Consider the following 24,973-nt stretch of genomic DNA (forward strand, 5'->3'; position numbering starts at 1 on the left):
CTACCAACACCATGTACATGCCGTACATGTACATGTATGCTAAATTACAATTCAAACATGAACTCTCTGGCCTGATCTGGGTAAAGTGACAAAAGCTCAAGGAAGTCCTCCCCCCAACCAAAAAATGTCCCAAGATACTCCTGGACATTATCCATAACATGCATGCCTTGCACATGTACTTGGTGGCCCGCACCCTTGCTGTCTGTGGTAGGATGCTTGTCAGATACTGATAACCCTTTCACCTTCATAAATACATGTAGGGATGAAGGAAACGGTGAAAAGGGGAAATGAGGGGGGGGGGAATATATATAAAAAGGAAAAAAAAACTACCGCTAACAAAGGAAGCAATCAGATGGAAGTTTAGGGAACACTATTCACAGTGAAAAGGGCAGACTGTATTACTCAAAAATAGGCCTTGACATTTTTCAAGATCATTTTATCTTACAGAGAAACACGTACATGTATGTTGGTACTGGTACATTGTTCCAAATTTCACATTTGTTTAATAGCAAAAAATCCCAACATTCACATCATTTTCAGATTAGACAATAAACAGGGTAAGTATTTATGCTGTATTGCCTATTCACACAGTACATATTTTGATCTGAGGAAATTCTGGTGTATACATTTTAGTGAAGGTGACTGACTGCAAGATACATGTACATCTATATTGTCAATGCCTGGATGCTCACCAGTACAACCCATTCAGCAAAATCCAATGACAGGGTCAAAGATTGTGAACAAGGTCAAACACCTTCAGAACAAGGTTGTTGGGAGTTTCACAAGAGGCTCATTTCTGCTCATATTGAAGGACCAAATCACAGATAGCTTTACTACGAACAAAAGCCTTGTGGTGCTAGCAAATACAAAAGTGAATGTATTTTATGAAATATATATTTTCCAAGATTCACATGTTGAGATATACACATGTATTCTCCAGTTTGTTCTGAGATCTAAATGTATACTTAGAACCACTGTTTTTTATTTTTGGAAACAAATCATTTCTAAGAGATATTTTTCAAAGTTTTTTAATGAGATATATTTCTGTAGTTTGTTTTGACGAGTTATTAGTACAGTGTATGTTTTTTCCAAGTTTGTTTTATGAGATATAAATCAAAGTTTGTTTCTTAATACATTTGGAAAAAAATCAATTTCATAAAAAAATGATAAAAAAACATATATCTCATAAAACCGATTTATTTCAAACAATAAAAAGAAAGTGTCTAAAAACAGATATCATAAGAGCAAACTCAAGAATACATGTACATACAGTGTACTGTATAAGTGAACTTTGGAAAAAACAAATCTTTAAAATCAAAGTTGAAAAAAGTGTATTTCATGAAAATGAGTTTCAAAAATATATACTTCACTTTTTGAAAATATATACTTGATGGCACTACAGGGCTTTCCTGACTTGGTGCAGGAAAAAAACAATGTAATGTCTACACACAGAAGCACTGACAAGAGCTGATGACGTACTAAACATGAAGTCAGGGACGATGCTCATTCATTAAGTACAGACCCATACCTTTCTTAGCATTGGAACTGTTCCCAACTGACATCATTAACGAGACAGCTCCAGATGTTCATTAAGCCAATGCATTCTTATGTTTTTCAAGCTAGTGGATCAGTGAAAGGTGCTCAGAAAGCTTGATGTTGCAATCAAGCAAAAATGAACAGGTGCATCTGGGTCCTTACAGAAACACATGTACCAACAAATAAAAGTACATGACATAAATATATGAGGGGGGACAAATGTGCATTAATTTGTCACTATCAAGCAGATTGATATGTGTTTTCCTGTTTTTTGAGTAGTCCAATGATAAAATTAGAAGGGACAGTGTAGCAGACTGCGAGGCCAAAGAGTGACGTTTTTCAGTACGAGTTTATAAAACACAGTTACAACTTTTCAGAAAAAACAGCCACCGCTATGCAGTTACATGTATATTTTCTTACGCTTTTAAGACAAAAAACATTTGGTTGAAAACCTCTCATCCTGGAGAAAAAAAGTGGGACAAAAATACATGTACCGAGATTTTAATTTTGCTAGGTTCTGAGATGTGTGGTGTTTTAATTTTACTTGTTCATGCTAAACGGACTTACAATATAGTATTCATTGTTCTCAATTTACAAATGTATTACAGCAAGTTCTGTAACATTGCTTTGCAGTCAAACCACTGGTTATATTAAATACATGTATCACACTAAATTCCGTCATTTGCAACAAACCAAAACATCTCATACAGTAGTTTGCCCACATGCTTACATGCAATACTTTCCAATGAAGCAGAAAAGGTAGAATCTACCACAAACTAGGCTAGCCGTAGTACCTGTACTTCATTCACATACAGTTATTTGCAAAAGTTCAAGACCACCTTGAATTTTCTTGGTATTTCTGTCACTGGGCCTGCATTACACTGTTTCCCTGAACGATTACTTAACATGATTTTACAGTGGTGCATACCGCAGTGTAGTGCTATATACCCATTTGAATGAAATTTTTCGCAAAGGCAGGTCTTGTATGATATGCTGTCTGCAAGGCAGCATGGGTAAAAAAAATATACCCGGCAAGAAATGAAACCGAGAGGTACCCCCCCAACATGTGCAATCCCTATACACATTCGAGACTATCCCCCCAAGATGTCTGAAAGGAATTCCCCAGATTCCTGCGAGAAAATGACCAACACAAAGCAGGGGGGGTTCTCTCCATCTCATACCTTGCTGCATATGAAAAAAAAGCCAGTCTAAGCATTCAGAAATAAGGGAGGGCACACTGAATATTAGACTGCTAACATGTCAAATCATGGAAATGCAGTCAAAAAAGTTCAACCAAGGTATCATGGTTACACATTGAAAAGAAACATAAGTTGCCATGATTGATTGGTATTAGTTTGGTTTTCCTTCAGGTTATATGCATTTTCTATGGGTGGTCCTAAATTTTTGCAAATGACTGTACATGTACATGTACAGTACAAATACCGGTAGGCCTATGTAATGTACATTATCACATGGCACTGAGATTATCACATGGCACTGAGATTATCACATGGCACTGAGATTATCACATGGCACTGAGATTATCACATGGCACTGAGATTCTGGCCAAACTTTGCGCCACAGGCATGTCACCTTTGCCAAATATGACAGTGACACACATGTACACGTACACTGTTATTTTACACATGTACATGTATGTCAAATGCCATGTGTTAGGGCATGCAAATGAGCTAACAACAGGGCAGGACATGCAGTTTTCAAATTGTGGTTTTCATTATCCACTTTTGAGCCCTTTATTCCACAAAAAGAAAAGTAAACCAGAAATGTGTTTTCCTCTGACAGCACAACTTTGACCCAAATGTATACATGTACATTCATTAACCTCACTGAGCAAACACTGGTAAATTACCATCAACAAGAAATACAAGCCAGACAGCCCTATATACTGGCACTTCTCTTTTCCGTATCAAATTAAACAAGCATACAGTGCCTAAACTCCCAAACCACACAGAATATACCTGTCATCACAGCTCACTGAAACAATACAAAAAGCAATTGTGCTTTTGCTGTTAGTTTGTTGACAACACACAATTAGGGAGAAAAACCACAAGATAAGGATGTGAACATGGATGTGGTAATGCATAATCGGTTTGTTGAACACATTGCACTCAATACAGAGCTATGGCAACTATCAGTGGCTTTTCATGGGTTTTCTTATTTAAAAAGTATAGCAGTAGCACAGGTTTGGTGGCAACAAAAGTTTTCGTTTTGTTGGATACAAGTACTACATTTAATTTAATGCTTTGTGAGGAAGCAATGAGAACTGCAAATGGAAAAGATACCTTAGATACTGCACAGAAAAATCTGAAATTGACAAGACTGGCCTGTGGATTAGAATCATATACTGTACACTATCCAATTGCACGTACAAAGATTTTGTTTTACAGTAAATAAGAAAGTCAAATTTTATTGCTATAAAAGCTTTGTCATTGTATACATGTACGTGCACACATGTATACATGCTCCATTATTTACGGAGTGAACCAGTCAAGATTTCCTGGCCCAAAACAGCTGTGTCATGATGTGGACTGGAGTCAATTTTTGTGGTCAGGGTCAACCAAAAAGGGACATGCTCAGCTCCGGGAACCGAGAAAGCATCAGACAGAAGTGGGAGCATATACAACCCATACTATACACTTGTGTACAAGGGGTGGGTGTACCTTTGTTTGTTGCCTGGTAATGAGGGCAAATACATGTACGGGTACATGTTTCACCTGTTTACAGAGACTGAGTATCTATAAGGATTCCAACTTGTACTTGTCTGACTTGTTGACAAATACATGTATGTATGCTTACACTGTACAATATGTACTGTAGCTACAGTGCGTATTCTACACATGATCTCACTGGTCATGAAAACCACATGACAGGTAGAATTTCAGAGAATTCACCCGGAGTTAACCATGCCAAATCTAACACGGTTGTACAGTAAACTTCCAGGAGAACAGCTACATGTACTGTCCAAACACAATCTGTTCCAGATTTTTGACCTTCATAAAACTGTAAAGCAGAGGGGCTGGGGTGGAAGGGCTAGAGGAAGGGGAGACGCCGACACCACTTTTTATGAAGGTGCTGTTCAAAGCAGATAATATTGGACAGATGGTGGCCGCCTTCATGGCACTTTATCAGAGCTGTACATTGAGAGAGTAGCCTTTTCAGACTATGGAACCAAAATGGCTGTACACTATGTGTGCAGTACAGCATGCAGCTATTGTCTGCTCATTGTCCATGTGCACTGACACATTTATAATCTGCCATTTTGGTGCCAACAATTGAGACATTCACACTGCAACTCTCTCTGTGAACAGCTCTGCACTATATGTTGGCTGAAAAGGGTACTTGATGTCAACCCTCAACATCAAATTTTTTTCAGACATGTGGCATTGAATACTTACTTGTTAAATGAGTAATTGTACTTGCCCAGTTGATATTTGCCATATCAGGCCAAATTTCACAGCCCTGCTAAGCACATGATTTTACATTAATAGACGGCTGTAAATTTCATGAAAACCGTAAGCAGTAAGAATGTCAAAAGGCATAAGGTAGAGGGTTTGTGGATACACCATGTGGAAAATACATGTATCTCTTTTGAGTATGTGTGGCTCTGAAAAGAACCGGTCACTCGACGTTTCGGGCAGTGAGTGCTCTGTCCATCTTCAGGACTCACTGCCCGAAACGTCGAGTAACCGGTTCTTTTCAGAACCACACATACTCAAAAGAGATATTTTCCACATGGTGTATCCGCAAACCCTCTACACATACCTTATCGTATTCCACCATGCAAACCTTCAAGAGCTAGTCAAAAGGCATGTTTACCTTGGAGGAAAAATTTGCTTACTGTAGTGATAAAACAATAGAATTCTCTGTGCGCATACGATCATAAGCACAACCATGCCAAGCACTACTATGAAATAGTGCTTAAGGTTAGCAAATTTTTCTACATTAGTAAGCACAACTTTTCTGGTAACTGTTAAGCAACTCAATGAAAATTGGTCTTTAACCATAACCAAAGCCCTGACATCGGACCCTTTTCAATTGCATGCACAGTACTATACGTGATGAAAGTTGTGTGTGCAAACCAATGGGATTTGGTACCTTGACACATGGTTATTTTACAATTCATCTTTTATGCATGTTTCTTACTGTGGAAAGGTGCCCTGCTAAAAATGCAAAACGTGCATCATGTCAACCTCATCCCCAGAGGTTACTTTTTTTCTCACAAAGAATCCAATAGTAACAGCTGGGGGGGGTGCACTGCTCAACACCATGGGGACAAGGTTGGAATCATCGGTACGGCCCATAATCCCAAAATTTCGGTACATTTTGTACACGACATGCCTGCTCTGGAGACTCATGGAGGCAGCACGCATGGTGCATGAATTATTTTGCGAATGAATTGTACTCAAAGCATATTTTAGTGTGTAGAGAGGAAAAAAAGTCAAAGGCAGATTTTCCAACTGCTCTTTTTGGCCATGCCAAACTGCACTTTTCAGGGCAAAAGTACCTGTTCATCAGACATGTTCTGAAGATTTAATTGCCCAAGAGAATAAATTACTTGTCCCTGGGAATCGGACAACTGATAATGTCAAGGTGTACTTGATGCTATTGATGTTACTTTGAGCACATGTTCACAGTGCCTTGCAGGGTGCTAGAACAGTAGAAAGCACCCAACAAGTTCTTGTGGGGCACCCCGCGAGAATTTCACAAAATATATTTAAAGTTTCCATGTTTTTGTTTTCTTTATTATTTTTGTTATCTTAATTGGAATTTTTCTTGGAATTAGGATGCAGGGAGGGGACAAATAACATTCTAGGTCATGCTACATGTAAGTGAGCGACTAACCTTTTCTGCACATTCCAGCAACTAAACATTTCTGAAATCGGCAGTATTGGCAGAGAAGCCTTGAGGTTGGAGTCACATCACAAGTCCCAGATGATTGACACTTGAAGTTGGGCATTCCTTTCTTAGTGCTCCGAATGAAGAAACTCTACCAGACCCCAAAAAAATTATACACAGATTTTAAAAACTGATTTACAAATTACTCCTGAACATTAGAGGTCCCTCGCCAGAAATCCTTCCTCAGAACTTTCCATGTACTCCCAAATCAAGTAATGCGTGAAAATGGAAAATGGACACATCATTACTGGTCATGTTCGCATTTAAAGGGCTAGTCCAATGCATGTGGAATTTTAGTAAACAGACATTAGGAACTGTCATGCCATTTGGCAAAGCACTCGAGTTCAAAGTTCAGAATGTTACCTAAAACCTAGGACGACATGTACTTCCTAGCGAAATACCAATGTACATGCATACAGGCATATACCAAGAATTTGTCACCCAGCAAAAACAGCTCATGTGACCATCATATTGATATAATGCACAACACAAGATGTCCGTGGGCTTTTGTGTGTAATTTCACTCGCTTACCCTGCCCCATGACAAGCACCAGCAGCTGGGCTTTACCTTTCTCAATGCAAGGAAATCCTTCCTAATGACATCTCACAAATGCACCCAATAAAACCTTCCCATTTGCACAAATCATTACGGGGGATCAATGACAAAAACACCCAAATAAATCGGACAAGCATTGAATGGACAGTGTTCCACACAGTATCGTACACTTATGATAACATCAAACATAATCGTGTAAAAATAGGTTTCTACTAATTTACTATAAATTGGAACAAAATATATTTGAAATTAATATGAATAGCAGTTAAAATGACACTAATGCTGAACAAAGGCCATGATACTTGAATTGCATGTCGGTCTGATGAGGACAGTACCGGTATATGTGTACGTCCAGCAACATACCTTGCAGGCCTCACATATTTGAGCTCCGAAGTACCGGCCAGTTGCCTGGTCCCCACAAACAGCGCACATGACCTGCCTGCAACTACTGGAGACCTTGGGGGACTTTGTGCACGTATCTCGGACAGAACTAGAAGGCATGCTCACTAGGCTCTCAGAAGTTGTCGTGGTGACCAACTCATCTTCCATTTTGCTCCGGGGGATGGGGGCGGGGTGTTAGAGCGGGAGAGGCTCAAATCAGCTAGGCAAGGACTGTTGTGCTGTCAAGCCCTTGTAATTGACAGAGTTCGTCACAGACCTTGGAAACAGAAGAAAGGAGGTAAGGAGAGGTCAACAAGAGAACTTCTGAAAACTGGATGACAAAACAATGTATTACCCACCTTGAACAATGTGATCAGAAATACACATGTACATGTAGTTATAAAAACCTCTGTGAGTCTGCTATGACAAGGAAAGTTGTAGGGCTAAATCCTTTTCTTTATTGTTTTCATTCCTGATCAGCAAGTTTCCTGTTATAACAGGAAAATCTGCGAAGTCTGGAAAACAAGGTTCAACTGTACAAACACTGACTGATTCGAGTGGTGTAGTAAAACTACTGTAGCCTCCTGAGGTGATCCATGGAGAATTGTATTTTCCCTAGCGAGGGAAAATGGAGTGCTCTTTGGATCACCAAGGGAGGCTGGTTTTACTCTACCACAGTCAATATTTGATTTATAACACAGTCCATATTTGATTTATACCACTGCTCTCACAGATTCTGCTTAATTTACTATGTACGAAATAACTACATGTAATTAATATGATCAATCTACATCAGGGCTTAGTTTTAAAGGAGCGCGATCGCATTCACGCTCTTCCGTGCTCCTTAATGTTTTAAAAATTTAAGAAGTGCATGGTTTTTCAAACTAGCAGATGTTTATTTATGACAAGCCCCTTGAATCTCGTTGGGTCGACAGTAGCAAACGAGTCTGAAAATTGAATGTATTAAACACAAGGGCTGGTGATCAAAGTCTTTGAGTTGTGCGTGCGTGCTTGATGAATCCCGCATTGCAACACACAAACATGATAGCGCATGAGGGCGGGCCTAGTGCCTGTGGGAGAGCCTATGGAATTCCATGGACGCACGTGGCCACACCTGGCCGACCTCTCTCCCAGAACGGGTCGAGTTCAGGCGCTACATTCTCGGGTGTTTGTGAACAGCAGAAGTGAGTTTGTGAAAAACCCTGTAGTGGCTGGAGATGGTGTGTGATTCTGTTGAGTGTTCGTGTGGTTCGAGCGTGAGAACAACGTTCGCTTGTCGAGAACAGAAAGTATGCCACAGGAAGAAAAAAGTCTCTGGCGGGTAATGTGCCCGGTGTTCTATACGAAAATGCACTGGTCAAAGTAGTATTGTGAGCGCAGGAATGGATGCATGATGAAAACAATCTGCAGTGGACGTGCAATACGTTTTAAAATACCAAAAAGAAAGGATGCACACGAGCAGTAAATTCAGAGCCCCTGTAGCTGCGAAATGGATTGTAGGGTGAGCAAGGAGACTAGTCAAGTTAATAACTCATTAAACTCAGTAAAAGATGTTAAATTGTGTTAATTTTATTGAGTATGTTTACATTAACTTGGTTTTTGTTAGCGAGAGTCATGCCTGCAGTTAAATGGATACGTGCCAATAACACAAAACACTCTTCCTTCTTATCCTACATGGCAAAAGAATTCATGAATTTGTGTGACAATCCAGACACAAAGAACAAGTTAAACATGCCGTCAATCAATCAGAGTATTTTGAGCAGGAACATCTACTGAATTATTGACTGATATGGAGTGAGCAAACTACAGTGTACATGTACATGTACTTCACATCACATCAACGTAAGACAGGAATACAGTCCATGTAATTGGACAGTGCAAAATGAGGATTTACATGTACATGTACCTGTATTTACATGTACATGTACTTGCTGCATTTAAATGAAGTAATGTTTTAGATTCATACAAGAGAAGGAATACACGTATATGTAATTTCATTTCATGACAGATGGATCGTTCCATTTCTTTTGGCACACATACATGTATCATGTGCATGGTGAATCATTCCATCCAATTAAATTGTTCTCAACAATATACTGATAAATATTACAAATTCATAATTTACATGCAAACAATCTCAGAACACACAGTTTTTCCCAATCAGGATACAGTGACAGTTTATTGCACATGAGCTTCAACACCTGTTGAATAAAAATTGAGAAATTAATGTGTATGGAGACATGTGCACATACATACAGTATGTACATACGTGCATGCAAAAATCTGTACCATCAAAATATGTGTGCAAGTGGCATGTTCCCAGGTCAGCACCACGTTGTTGGTTTTTATGAGTACCATGGTGCACCCCGGGTCCCACACACAGCACCTACGTACATGTACATGTACCTGCCACACAGATGCCAGTACCCCAATCATACAATACATGTACATGTATGTGCATGGTTCCTTTAGGAACGAACACATAAACATCGTACCGGTACTTATTGTACAAGAAATTCAGTTAATTAATTATAATGGAAATCTTTTTGAACACGAATTTTTCATACATGTACGTTGTAAGTATGACAAACAAATGAAATATGGGCAGAAAGTCCAGAAACTTACCGCAATAAACATCCACCGATGTTTCCAATGACACCACCAGTACCTACATGTATGCCTACTTAACAGCACACACAACCTACATGTACATTCATGTACATGTGTACATGTACGTGTGCCACTCACACAAGTGTTTGATATGTGTAACCAAAGAGGGCAAAGAGGCGTTCTGGTACAAAGTTCAGTTCTTATTCAAACCTTGGCTAAAAGATCTTGTATTGGTAGGACTTATCTTCAGAAATACTATAGGCTATCAATCCTGACCCTCAGCTGACTGTAGAGTAAGATAAACCCGCTGCAAATGAAACAAATCACTCAAGTGCAGTTTTCACCATAAGTATATGTACATGTAACTATGGCACTGTCTAAGTTCACCAATACCATCCTTCTGACCATTAACAAAGCATGGAGATTAACTTCTCAGTTCAAAGCTGCAGTGGGATTTAGAAGTGAAAACATCTTGGAAACATTAGCATGTTTCCATGGCAACGGTGGCAAATTATTTCTAATGACCGAAAACACTCACACACAATAAGACCTTGAGAATGCACAAGTGACGTACATGTACGTGTATACGTCCATGTTTTCTGTGAAATTATGCAACTTCACAGTAATAGATGCCGAGAGGCAATGTTTCAGAACAGGTTTGTGGTCCTTCAGAAATACATGTAATACAACTGCATGCTTGCATCCATGCATCTAAAGACTTCCCCAGGGTGCACGAGATGTTCCTCCCTTCGTTATGTGAAGATACATCACTTTTTATTAGCAATACTAACTGCATGGGGATGATGCATACTTAGTACTGTACTCTGCACGTACATAGTGTGAGCAGTTAGCAATGCAGCATACATGTACTTCATGAACAGAGCGAAATGCAACTGGTTGGCATGGATGCATTGTTTGTTACACTCCTGCAGTATTTTCATTGGCCTAGAGTGATCATGTTACTGGTCTACAAATATGCATGTTACCCTCATCTGTAGCGTATCACATCAGCTGTGACAGTGTGAGCTGTACCAGCTCTCACATCACTGGTATCCACACTATTTCCACATGTATTGGACATGTACTGTTTACAATGGTAAACTGTGGTTAGATTAGCAAATCAGCATACCCATATGATCAACTTTAATACATGTATCAGTTACTGAATTTTGTTAATTTCTGTTGCATACTGTAGGCCTACCAGTACATGTGTATGTCTTAGACTCTTTGCAATATCTGAAGTACATACATGTACTTTGTACATGTAGAGACATTACACATACCGGTACATGTACCGGGTACGTACATGTACATGACACTGTGGCGTCATCATGAATTCATTTGCGACACTCATTAGACAACACTGGCAAATTGTTTTCAAAAGCATAAATCTGACTGGATACCGATACAAAACAAAAACCCCAAATGGCATAAACATTCACGCATATTCAGGAGTCCCCCCACATTTTTTTCAACAAGCATTCATGCAGAATTGATCACTTTTATTTCTGCTTCACTGAACATGAGTTCAAACAGCACAACACTGACCTACTCCTGCATGCAAAGAAAACTAACTCAAAATAATACCAGCAGGTGCACACAGGAACCCCCTCTTACAGTATTGAATCTGCAGTGATTGAATTACAAAATATGAACAGAAAAGAATAGTATACCAGATACTGGTACATGTACATGTACCAGTAGTAAGAAGGAAACACCTGTCATTCATCAGTGCACAAATACATGTATTACAGTCTGAAAGCCTTACAAGTGCTACAAGTGTACTGGTTTATTAATGAAGACATCTTGGAACATAATTCAGTATGAACTCGCTCAAACTCACTCATTTGGCTCCAGTGTGAAAAGGCCCTTTAACTGTAGTTGTTAAATACATTTATGAAATAAGTAGATGTGCATGTATATGTACTAACAAGATTTGACGCATCCATTCACAGGACCCCATTTTCTTTCATTATCTTTTTCAGTCAAACAGATGTTCAATCAAAAGTGAGAAAGAGGAAAAGACTTCAGTTGCCATAAACCACGGAATGAATCCAATATTGGAAGTCACGCACCGGAACAAATGGTCTGGAAAGAGTTTTCCATTCCAGTCCAAATATTACTTTTAAAGTTAATCTTTAGTTTAAAGGTTATTTTTGCTCAGATGACCCTATTAGTTATCACAAGAGTGTGAATGGAACACAAAATAATGTAGTGCAACTGTGCCCCATATACAGAACAAAGGCGCTCTACATTACTCTGTGTTCCATGAGCACGTGACAACGAATTTACCTTCAAGCAAACTTGACGGGCTGATGCACACAAATGTGACTCCTTTGAATTCACAGTAAATTTTGCAGGGGCTTGTGCATTTTACTTTTAGCCTAAAAATAGGGCATTGCATCAAGTTAAAATAGCACATGACATGTACGTGGGGTTGGACATCTACTGTACAATTTGTCACACTGTTCCCATGGATCAACCAATCAGAACTGAGAATTCAATTTTGCCAGAAGATAACTGTTCATGTACACTGTAGTGCAGAGAATGTTGTGTCTCTCTGAACAAACCAAGCTACTCAAATTAAAATGAGCACAGCAGTTTCAGATCTCTTACAGTTCGAGAAGTAACGTCAGTGTAACTAAGCCTTTTTCGAGAGCTGTTTACTGTTTCAAACTTTCAATATCTATTAGCTTTCAATGGTCAGAATAGATTTTTGGAAACTGCTTGAAATTTCTGGTCATCGTTTGTAGAGAAGTGCAAAAAGGCAAAGGTCTGGTTTCAACACTCAAACTTAATTTTCATTTCTAGATGGGATATGTCTGTTTTAGTAGAAACACGGGGAGATCATGTGATAGTGGTTTTTGATTTGATGACATCACAGAATTTGGTGCATGTCATTGGAAAATCTAGTTGATGTCATTACTCATTGAAAAATGCAAGATAGTATCTCCAAAGTACATGTACAGTGTAGGGTATTAAACGATGAATACTGAGGAAACTGATCATCTCCATTTCAACAGTCCCTTCAGTAACTTCTGGGATGCCTTCATAATTTTTTCACCTCATAAAGTTATCAGTGTTTACTTTTGTCCACTTTCATGGAAGTACTATTTATGGATAAACAAATCTTAAATGTTAAAAACTACCTTAAAGTGCAAGAGGGTACCCCTTTCATGTAATGATATCAGTCGTCCTTTTGCAGTGCTCAGCTTATCCTTCTCAGCATTTTAGTAATTTGATTGGGAATATAAAAAAATTCCCAGTTTCTGAGTTAATTTAATGAAACATTTACAGCATTTCCAGCTGTCCCACAAATCAAGGTCACATGCCTTTCCACTGCGACGTACATGTTTGCATCCATAACGGATGCACAAAATTTTTTTTTAATATCTTCTTCTTACTCAAATCCAGTCTGCATCCGTGGGTACACGTACGCGTGGGAGAAAGAAAATATTACTAGAAAACATTAGACGATTGGCACAGCCTACTTGTTTTAAGTTTGATTATCCCCGCATGCACAGGACCAGAGAACTGAACTCAGGGACAGGTGGACACTCGCATTCCAACTTTTGTGTCGATTGGCCTGAGCAGCCGTTTATTGAACTTGACACAGTTCAGGTTGTTCCCGCCCGAAGCTGGTGACGCGGAACTGCAAGCATATCTTACATTGCGTTTCAAGCAAAGTGTAGCTATTCAGCAAAAATTACAGAGATTGTTCCCGCCCGAGCCTGGTGACGCGGAACTGCAAGTAAATCTTACAATGCGTTTCAAGCAAAGTGTAGCTATTCAGCAAAAATTACAGAGATTGTTCCCGCCCGAGCCTGGTGACGCGGAACAGCAGCACATATCAGCAAAAGTACCGGTACTATGACAATCAGCAAATGTCAGCAATTGTTCCCGCCCGAGCCTGGTGACGCGGAACAGCAACTCATATCAGCAAATACATAGAGCCATCAGCAAAAATGTATGAAAGCAATTATCATATCAGCATTTGTTTTCCGCCCAAAGCACATGGAGCGGTAAATTAATACTGGGATGTACCTGCTCGGTACAAAGCCTTCGATATGCAAATTCAAACAGCAATTACAACTGGCAGAATGCAAAAATACCCAACTTTCATGAACAAATTAGCAAGGATTTACTCCAGCATACAATAACTTTGGGCCAGCCATCCAACGCTGGGATCGGACACCAATTTCCACGAGGTGCGGCCCGACTTGAGCTTACACTGGGTTGCTGGAATAATGGGCAACTAATGAGCATTTTCAACAACCACTTACAGCTATTTATGTCAAAACAGCAGAAATTAGTGAGTACGAAATGGCTTTTCTTAATTTGGCCCTTAATAATCTAGTGACTCCCCCGACAAAGGAAGGGATCAGGCCTTTCCTTTCGGCACATTCCCATAAGTGTCGTAAATAAGAATACAGTGCCTTTAAACCGAGGTCAATTTGCGGTCCCTGAATGAAATTCACGCCAAACGGGCTTGTTGCTGAATGAAGTCGGCAACATGACCGCCGCCAAATAGACCTCAGGTGGTGGTATTAAGGGGAGATGCAACAGGCAAACAATACGGCGCCAGGGCTTGGTAGAAGTTGTGGAGAATGAGCGAACAACTATCATCAGTCAAATGAAATTCGTCCGCATGAAATAACGCCGCGGACGACCACTGGATCTTGGGGTGCCAAATAACACCCCCATGAGAGTTTCGAAATAATGAATGAACGTACGCGTTGAGCGAACGTCGCGTACGCTCGAGGGAACTCTGCTTTAGGGCGTGAGGGTAAGTTTGGCGGGGCAGTAACTCGGAATAAAAAATGACAGTATGCGGCAGTGCTTCTCTGGTCAAATTGATGCACTGCCGTGCTAGAATACTCAGTAAATGTTTGTGTACAAGCCCCAGGTCGTTGGCGCCAAACTGCAGGATGATGACGTCAGGTAAGATCGGAACTGCCGACCACGCTTCCAACAGGAAATCAGAGAACTGGAACATCTGGAGTCTTCGCCGTCCCATCCAGTGGATATAGGCCAGCCGATTAAGACGCTCTCCCCAGGGCGATGACCCCGCCACCCGAGCACACCAGCACACAGAGCTGTCCCCAATGACCCACACAGTTGGCTTGGCAGGGGCCAATTCTCGCAAGAAAAATGAAAAGAAAATCGGAACAAAACACGAGCAAAGTACGTAAGCTAATACAACGTGTAGCGTTCAATGGAAAATAGCTGGGGGAATCCGAATGTAACGTCGGTAAGCCCCAGACTTCCAACGCCCTAAAATTTTAACATCATCCTCAGACACACCTGCCATAGCTGCAGACGTAGCTGCCCCTATGCGAAAAGAATGAGAGGTAAATCTGGCGTCATAAAGCCCTATAAACTCAAGGGCACGACGGAGTACCGCGACAAACTGGTAACGCGTGACAGGACGCCCATCGAAATGTGACAAAAACGGGCCACGGGGGGATGTGGAGCAGTCAAGATAGGACAAAGTCGCCCGGACGGGGCACATAATGTTTTGCCGGCTATGCGCTGCTGGGATGGAAACTACATAACCATGGCCATATTGATCTGTTTGACTGAACCATTGAAAAAGATGCCAAGCCCTCTGATAAGACAAGTTCGTGCGGGGGGCCACCGCGTCATGCAAAAGACTCTGGACCTCTAACTGAAGACACTCCACAGGTTGTCGGGCAAGGGGGTCATATCGCAGTCTGCAGCGGGCGCGAGATGACGAAATCTGGTCATCTGAAAACGTGAAAGAGCATCAGCAATGCCATTATCCAGGCCTGGAACGTGCTGCGATCGAAACTGGATATTGTATGTGAGACATATCACAACGAGGCGGCGCACCAAACGCATCATTAAGTGACATTTAGACGTTTGTCTGTTGATGACACTAACTACAGCCTGATTGTCACACCAAAATATCACACGTTTATTATGCAATGGGACAGCCCACTGCTGGGCCGCTAGCACAATAGGGAATAACTCCAAGCAGGCAATAGAAAGGGACTGACTTTTTACATGTTCGGGCCACTTCCCTTGACACCAGTGCGCAGCAAAGTAAGCCCCAAAACCAATTTCAGCAGAAGCATCAGTGTACATGTGCAATTGGTCACTATTGTACCATACCGAATCCGGAAACATTATCGTTCCGCTGAAATGTGACAAAAACTGTTGCCACGCCAGCAAGTCTGCTCGTGCACCTGAAGTGATGCGAATTTTGTGATGAGGTTTGGAGATACCCCTAGCTAGATCATGCAAACGACGGAGAAAGGCCCTGCCAGGTCTTACCGCCTTACAAACAAAATTGAGACGACCTAGCAGGGACTGAAGATTGCGCAGCGTGATTTTCTTCTGATCGAGCACACTCACAATCGTATTTTGTAAAGCAACTTGCTTATCAGTCGGGATTTGGATCTGTCGTGCAACCGTATCGATCGCTAAACCCAGGAAAGTGAGGTTCGTAGCTGGACCTTCGGTTTTTTCTTCCGCGATGGGAACCCCAAATCGCTGACAAACTACTCTGCAAGATTGGAGGGAACGTGCGCACTCGGCATAACTAGCCCCAACGAACAGGAAATCATCCAGATAATGCACAATGTGAGGAGATTCGGCCACCTTACGAGTACAGTACTCAAGGAAAGTACTGAACCGCTCGAACGTAACACAGGATATAGCACAGCCCATAGGCATGCCTTTATCAAAATAAAATTGGCCGTTATGTGAAAAACCAAGCAAATCAAAATCACTTGGATGGACGGGAAGTAAACGAAAGGCCGATTTAATGTCCGACTTAGCCATCAGGGCACTGCGTGGTAAACCTGCGATCATAGTTATAGCCTCATCAAAACTCGTGTATGAAACGGTGGTGTCTGCGGGATCAATGAAATCATTCACCGATTTGCCGATAGGGGACGACAAATTATGGATTAACCGAAATTCACCAGGAGTCTGTTTGGGCACCAGGCCCATAGGTGAACAACGGAAATGAGGAAGAGGCCGGGACAAAAAACGGGCCAGCAACGCGACCCAAAGCAACTTCACGATCAATTTTTGACTGCAGAATGTTGGGATGTTTGCGAGCAAATGCAGAATTACGAGCAGAGGTACTAACCCTGGGACCCGAATAGCCTACCCGGAAACCGCGCAAAAAACCTTCTTGCAAAAAGTGGGAGTCCTGAGTATTAGGGTAAGCCCGTAAAAAAGGGAGCATACTACTTAGTTTTACTGGGGTTGATGCCAGCTGCCGGCACCCGTGCTGAGACGCGAGACTGTGAGTTTCCCCGACAACGGGTTGCGGGGTGGCCAAATGCCCTGCAGGTGGAGCAGCGATGCGCGAAGCGACACAACGGGCGATTGCACTGACCGCGGTTGAAGTCGTTACATGTAGGTTGACCAAACCCGGCGACTGGGCGCCGACCAGGCCCGAAATCGGACCAGGGGTTGGTGGCAGTGGAGGGGGCACGCTCGCGTTGCTGGTACGGACGAAAATTATGCTGGTGCGAAACGGGCGCACCAAGCAGCACCAGCCAAAGTTCGGCATCAATAGTTGCCCAAGAGCGCGACGGCACACGCGCCTGGCGCAATCGGAACTGGATGTCGTACTCGCGCCAACCATACCCCACATGTCGAAATGCTGCCGAGCGAATAGTGTCTGCGTACTTCAGTAACGAACGCGCGTGGGTAGGATGGCGCAACAAATACACGGATGCAAAAACTAGAAACGCTGACGTCCACTGCTCGATAGACGTTATACGCGGAGCCTGCTTATGGGGACGAATCTGCCAAAGTGGGGACTCATTGGACCCGATTGTGAAAAGTGTCTCGTCAAAGGAATTATCCAAGCCCGTGCCGCGCGACGACTTCAACAAGGTTCCGAATTCTACGTACTCCCCCCTCCAAATTTTGTCTTTTAGATGTTGAGGAATCGCGGCCCCGAGATCGTCACAGACGCTAGTTAATGGCATATTCGAATCGGAAAAGGAGGTAATTGACAATGTGCTTGGAGCTGAAGTTCCCGACACCACGGGCGTGGAAATGGAAGGTTGCGGGGCTAATTCAAAAGGAGTAGCAACAGGGGACTTACCCGGCTCCAAAGTTTGCGCCGAGCTCCCTCCAGGCCGACTGATGGTAGCGGGCGCTGGCGTTGCATGGGTAGCCTCAACACTCACACTGTCTGGAATCATTCCGACCGTAGCCAACGGTGTAATAGTGGTATCCGGACCGGACGACGCAAGCTGCGGTGCACTAGACCCTGCAAGGGCCGCAACCACCGACGCATCTTGACGGGAAGACTTGCGAGGCCGCCCCCGAGCACGCTTCGCTCCACTCGTCGGCCCAGAAGGAGCCCACCGCTTGGAATTGGCGTGGGGCATAACTAACAAAATTGCTTTTGCAAAACAGACAGATTTTCTCTTTTTCAACCAAGCGCCACGGCTGCTCAAGCAAAAGTGACCGGGAGTAACTCTCTCCAGTGCTACTACCATTTTAAGGTCACGCCAGTAACTAGTTCGAGGCATTAAATCACCTTGCCAGCAACCGCAAGTAAACACTACTGACCCACTTAGTGACAAGAGCCTCCAATGTTCCGCGGTGATAAATTATTTGAAGCTGCAATTTAATTTGCCTCAAATTGATTATCTGTGACGCAGAAACACAGAAAAAGTTATAAATAATCAAGCTTGAATTGAAATATAAATCTAACTATCCGTGCACGATGAGGTTCATTTCTTCAAATTCTTTCGTCAATTGAAAGCTGTGTGGCAACTAATCTGATATTTCTGTGCTTTGTTGATGGGTAATACAAATTTTTTTACGACAGACAAGAAAGATGAACGTGTCATTTCGTGTCATGTCAAAACAAATTTTCTTCAAGTTTGCCTGTAACAAGCAGATCACTGGCCAAGGCAGATTGTGCAAAATGTACCCCTGTGTTAGTTTATCTAGGATCCAATGGATGTGACACACTTTCTCAGCTTTCTCTGCATGTAGGCCTACATGTACAGTGTATGTATCTACCTGACGCATTGCACCTGTCAACCAAATCAGTAACTTGGTTACTGAATCGAAAGTCACACACAAAAGCATTCTCCAACAAGCAAAAATGACCCATGAATGGACAACATTTTAAACAACCAATGACAAAGTGAACACCTGTTTTGTCAAAATGACATGCATGAGTGGTTTCTGTATGGGGATGCCATCCTTACCGACTATGCATACACATTATTGGAAAGTAATGATTTTGACTTCTTTATTTCGTCCTGTGACGTTGATTTCTGCGTAAAACTTACGGATCATTCTGTTACATTCTGTGACTTTTGATTCAGTAACCAAGTTGCTGTGCATGTCAATTTCTTCTTTGTTATAAAGATAATCACTTGCTTTTGGGCATGCGATTAGTAAGGGGTATTGCAGCATACCTGTGTACAAAAATTGTTTATTTCTATGGAGTGAATTTTTATGTGTGGCCTTTGACAGAAGTGGCAAGTTTCTTTTGCTGTCCAGTTTAGGTTCCATGTGCTTTTCAGGGATCTGCCGCTGCCGGTCGGCGCCAGTCGGGCCCGACCGGCACGCAGAATTGCCGACTGCCACAATCTGCCAAATCAACTTTTCTGACCGGCACGTATTCCCGATGAGAACCCAAATAAAATAGCATCTTGGTCGAGGGATCGATTGTGAAGATATGAAGATCGTGAAGAAACCGTAAAATTTCTTCGTAAATTTCACTTTGCACTGCCATGCATATCGTCTGCGCACCCACGTACGTGCATATCTGGACCAAATATTAACATGAACCAATAGGAGGCTTTGTTACGCGCAATGCACGTGTACAGTGCGTAACGAATCTTTTCATTGGTTGGAAGGCCACACATAGGCTTGCATATGCAACGCTCTCAGTGCGCGAAGATCGGAAAACCCCCTCTCCATGATGTACAGCGTTGTTTGTCCAGTTCCGCATTTTACCCAGTTCCACAACTTGAAAAGAAAATTTGGCTTAACTTTCAGAAAGACAAAATTGCAAATGACCCCATTCACACTTCGTTTAAACACTTAGAAATCTGGCAGAAAAACAATTTTACATGTACTTGCAAAACTGACAATCGACCGTGACTGTTTTTCGCCGCGCCGACCACGGTTAGCAACATTCGGTGCATGTATTTTCTGCTCGATGTTGCATAAAACGATCACTGCGATCGTTTTTTAAACCAACGATCGCACCGCATTCGTTAATTGTTGTTTATCCCACAGCCAATCTACATTATATTCATGTAGACTTTAAAATGACTGTTCAGAAAATCCCTGCACACATTTATGAATGTTATCCCATATGCATACTGTACGAACTTTCGTACAAAGAAAATAAGGAAAATATTCCGCCAAGATTTTGCATGTTTCGCCTTATTTTCAACAGACAAAAAAATGAAAAATGATTTGAATAGCAATGAAAAATTATGGGGATCATAGAGATAGAAATTAATTCAATATTTAAGGGATTTACAGAATAAAATCAATATTTATTTCTACTCTTTTTTTTCTAATTCAATTGCCCGTCTAAAATTATCACCTCATCCTAGTTGACCAAAATTACAAATTTTCAATTTTTTTTATTAAATTTCAGAAATTTCAGACATGAGATCCCTAATTCTAGGCTGTGTATTCACAGCTGAAAACACCCAGAAAGTACTGTTTCCGGCCATCTGGGGGCTTTTAGATTCCAAAAATTTTCTGGTACGCTCCGCGCCAACCGATGGTGGCGCTCAGCTTAGATAGTCCTGCCGGCACTAAAACCATCCTGGGCAGAACCCTGGCTTTTCTACATGTAGGTTTGGTCGGGTAACCGGAAACACAGCTACATATATTTGTTTGTTTGGTCTTATTGAATGCAAACATACATGTATAAAGCATATAAAATTCCTTTTGCCAGTTGGATTTCATTGAAAAAAACCCACTGTGTTTAGGAAGTAGGTCATTATTGGCGTCTGACTACAGAAAAAGAAATGTTTTCCTTGTTATTCTTTCCTGACCAATCACGGTGACCTGTGATGAGAAATTTCCGTAATTTGGTCCCTGCACAAAAAAAACCAGATTAATAAAATAAAATTAATCATCCAACTTTCGCTTGTGCTTGTGGGACCATGCTTGCGAGTTTCAGCATTTTAATGATGCAAGATAAATAAACATTCTGAACATCAAACATCGTTCAAAAGGTGAGAAAAACAGGAAAACGGGGACAAAAAATTATCGTAATTCATTCAGGGTAATAAAAGGTAGACAAATTATCGTAATCTGTTTGGGGTAAAAAAGGAGGAAAACAATCATAATCTGTTTGGGTGACAAACGTGTGTTTTCGTCAAGGGTACGAGTTGACTGGGGTACGAGTTAATAACAAGCACTTGTAAAATGCCATCTATCTAGTAAAACCATTCGGAGGCCCTGTATTATCATTATCCTTGCACATTGGGCTTGCGCATCATATATAAATATTCCTGAAACCATCTCAGCTCCCTGGGGAGTCACTAGGCCTAGTTACTACTAGCCTGGCACGCCCGGTGCTGCCATTTCGGCGCAAATGGCTAAACATAACTGTGTCTGCCCTCACACTCAGTCACACACACTAGAGGTACCCTGTGACCTAGCCCAGGTTGGACGTTGTCTTCATTTCATTATGTAGTGTGGTCAGGGAGTCCACCTGGGCTACCTGTGACCACTCCTACCACCTGCCTACCTCCATGCTGCGACACACCAAACTGACTTGTCAGGCATGTCAGGGCAAATACTGACAGACATGACAGATGATGGGCAGCTCACACAAACTGACACCAACCATGATATGAAGGAATCCATGGAATAAACATAACAATAAAACTTTACTCTTTTAATTTACGTGTTGCTGCGCAACTTACCGCTAAAGCAGCAGCACTCATCCATGGTCGGACACATTGTAAAAATTGTGGCGTTAAGGCCACGGCTTATAATGTACGTACATGCGTTTTAGTAATACGTGCATGTACTTGCAAGAATTGAGCTAGCCCCAGACTGGGTGCCAGTCTAGTACTGGACGCCTTCCGTACCATGGGCCCCACAATCGTCAATCCAAAATGTGGAGACTCCGCGAAAACATCTTCTGTGAAATCCCTTTTGCGTGTATAGATCACTCACCCCCATCAAACAACCAGTGTATTACTCTGGGAGATTTCCAGTTTGTAGAACTTGAAGTCCGTGAAATTTTGGTTTTGATTTAGGCGTGAGTACGGCGATTAACTCCCGATCTGTGCAGAACATAGTGGGGGTTTGTGTGGTCTGGGAACCACACAGCATTATTACGTAGATCCCCAGTTAAAGAACGTTGACGAATGATGAACCGGAATACACAGGATAGGATGCTTGGGATAGAGGGTGAACTCGTTGCCAGCATAGCGTGCCGTGGCACACCGTTCGCTTTTCCGACTTCTTACTAATAAATTCAGAATTATGTACGCATGCGCGCAAATAGCCTATGGCGGCAAGAACTGTGAGCGGGACATTGAAATGTACAGGTGTGCGACTTCAAATGTCATTTTCTCTCAGGTTTTCTCACTTTCATTTTTTTCTTCAGAAACTGTTCCCATTAAATCGTTTTTTTAATTAGTTTCTAATTTAAGTGGAATTTTTAGTGCTCTGTTAAAAGATCTTAAAATCGTAATTTTGCCTGTGTGCACGAAGATCATCCTTTCCTCAGTGTGGCCCCTTTACATCATAAACTACATCGTTAGTGTTCTTGGAACCAACCTGTGCATTTTGTGAAACACACACCGATGTTCAATGTAAGTGTATACTGTGTGTACATGTACACAGCTTACCGTTGAACTTGGTCATAGCTGGGAGTACAACCGAAAGAAATGTCATGTCCAGTTGTTGTGTTTGGGGTTCTTCAGATTTCCCAAGAGCAGAATGCAGCGAATCGAATGGGTACAGTACCGGTACATATCATATACATTGAACCAAGGACGTACATGTAGATTGAACATCAGTACATGTTTTTACAAATGTATAGGTTGGCTCCAAGAACACCAACGATGTAGTTTATAGTACTTATGATGGAGGGGGGCCATACTAAGAAAAGACGATTTCGTGCGCGCAGGAAATATTACGATTTTAAAATCTTTTTACAGAGCACTAAAAATACCACTTAAATTAGAAACTAATAGCGAATACGATTTAATGGGATTTTCTGAAGAAAAAACTGAACAAAGATAGAAAACCCAGAGAAAATGATCCTCGAAGTCGCACCCATGTACATTTTCAATGACGCGCTCATACTTCTTGCCTCCAAAGCCATTCGTGCGCATGCGTGTTAAATTACGAACTATTAGTGATAGCCCATTGGGATTGGATAAGCTGTGTCTACATCTGGCAACGAGTTCACACTCGATCCCAAGCATCGTATGTGTCTCGGTTCATTATACATGTACTTCAACGGTCTTTGGCAATATCGTGCTCTGGGGATCTACGTGACCACGTTGTCTGGATCCCAGACCAAACAGACCCCGACTCGACTTTGTTTGGCCAGGCAATCGGTCAATGATCGGGAGTTGATCGCTGTATAGTAAAACGAATGGCCCAAATCGAAACCAAAATTTCACGGACTTCTACAAACTGGAAATCGCCCAAAGTAATACATTGATGGTTTGATGGGGGTGAGTGATCCATACACCTAAAAGGGATTTCATAGAAGGTGTTTTCGTGGAATCTCCATTTTTTGGCCTGACCATGGAATCACCACCATGGACTGACCGTTGCGGGCCAAGGAAACGAGTTATATATCATATGCAATCCCACGTATGGAGCCAAACCACAGTTCACAACCATGCACAATGCATGACATCCAGATGCTCAACCAACCATAAAAACTTCACGTGTGAAATTAGGCTCAAATAACATTCGGGCTTTATTTTCCTTTAAAAAAAACCTCCCTGCCCACAATTCCGACCCGTGATTCGAACCCACACCCCCCATGCATCACAAACCATTATGCCGATGAACGGCTGCAACGCAAGTCTAATACACATTGGGCATGCGCAATACAAACACAACCATCGTGGTTTGGCGCGGCTTGGAGTCCAGTAGACTGGTCCCCAGTCTGGGGCAAGAATTGACCCAACCTGCTCTGCCTGATGCACTTACGAGGACAACCCATCGGTCCGAGTCAACTGGGTAAACTCGTTTCAAGTCAACTCCGGTAATGGGTTGCGGTAGTTATCACATTTCTATATAGAAAAAAAGATTGATCGCTAACCTTCCTAAATTATCCTATCCTTGCTGTTGTTTAACTCTTACTTTTTAACTTGAGTCATAAATTTTGTTTGTGATTAAATTTATTTTCCTCTACGATAGCTTAGAATAGGGCCTATCTGTGTGCGCACCGTATGAAGTCTCTATTATCGCGGTATAGAGAAATGCTTTATACGGTGGCCTTTAAAGCACTTTGTTTGTGAATAAATAAAGATAAAAGGAACGATTTTGTTTTCAAAGGAAACAAACTAGCCTCATTTTATGATAACATTACATTTTACCTGTAGCTGACTCAATTTTTTCCAGTCTTCTCCTCAAAGATGCCATACGCCGAGAGAACGAAATAGGAAAACTGTACTGCGTCCCTTACACAATAATCTGGCAAGGAATGATTTCATTTTTTTTCACCAGAACTCCCCCCCCCAATCCTAACTGTAGCAACGACTTTGACATTCATCTTATTACTTAAACTGGTGTTTATTCGTAGGAATAATAAATATGTGGGTATCGCAACTTCCATATTTTGGTGGACTCATTCTTTTATCGATGTTTGAAACAATTGTTAAAAATGTCTTATTTCTATGTTCTATTTCTCCGAGAGTTATGACCATCCCATTAGACCTGAACTATTTTATTCAAAATTTATGTTACAAATTCTAAATATCCGTTGCAAATTCTTCAAGTTGTATTAGAA

The 24,973-nt window shown here is 41.6% G+C and overlaps 1 protein-coding gene across 8 annotated transcripts in view; it reads right to left on the minus strand.

Moving 5' to 3' along the window:
* LOC110979630 (uncharacterized) overlaps nucleotides 1-24,973 on the minus strand; it is a 57,881-nt gene that overhangs the window by 14,002 nt on the left and 18,906 nt on the right. For 2 of the 8 annotated variants that reach the window (XR_015423531.1, XM_022235618.2), the window contains exons 1-3: nucleotides 21,912-22,421; nucleotides 7,372-7,666; nucleotides 6,400-6,544 (exon numbers count right to left, since the gene is read on the minus strand). Coding sequence is in view for 7 of the 8 variants with exons in the window: in XM_022235618.2 (XP_022091310.2) it covers nucleotides 6,400-6,544; nucleotides 7,372-7,557 (331 nt within the window). In the remaining variant the exon portion in view is untranslated. Of the gene's footprint in view, nucleotides 1-6,399; nucleotides 6,545-7,371; nucleotides 7,667-10,014; nucleotides 10,168-21,911; nucleotides 22,422-22,847; nucleotides 22,987-24,973 lie in introns of those variants that run through there. The other 6 variants (XM_087130687.1, XM_087130731.1, XM_022235620.2 and 3 more) reach the window with 5 other exon arrangements.

The sequence above is a fragment of the Acanthaster planci genome, linkage group LG01 (genome assembly GCF_054643075.1).
Source record: "Acanthaster planci isolate LZ-2023a linkage group LG01, COTS_SCS, whole genome shotgun sequence".
Lineage (NCBI taxonomy): Eukaryota > Metazoa > Echinodermata > Asteroidea > Valvatida > Acanthasteridae > Acanthaster > Acanthaster planci.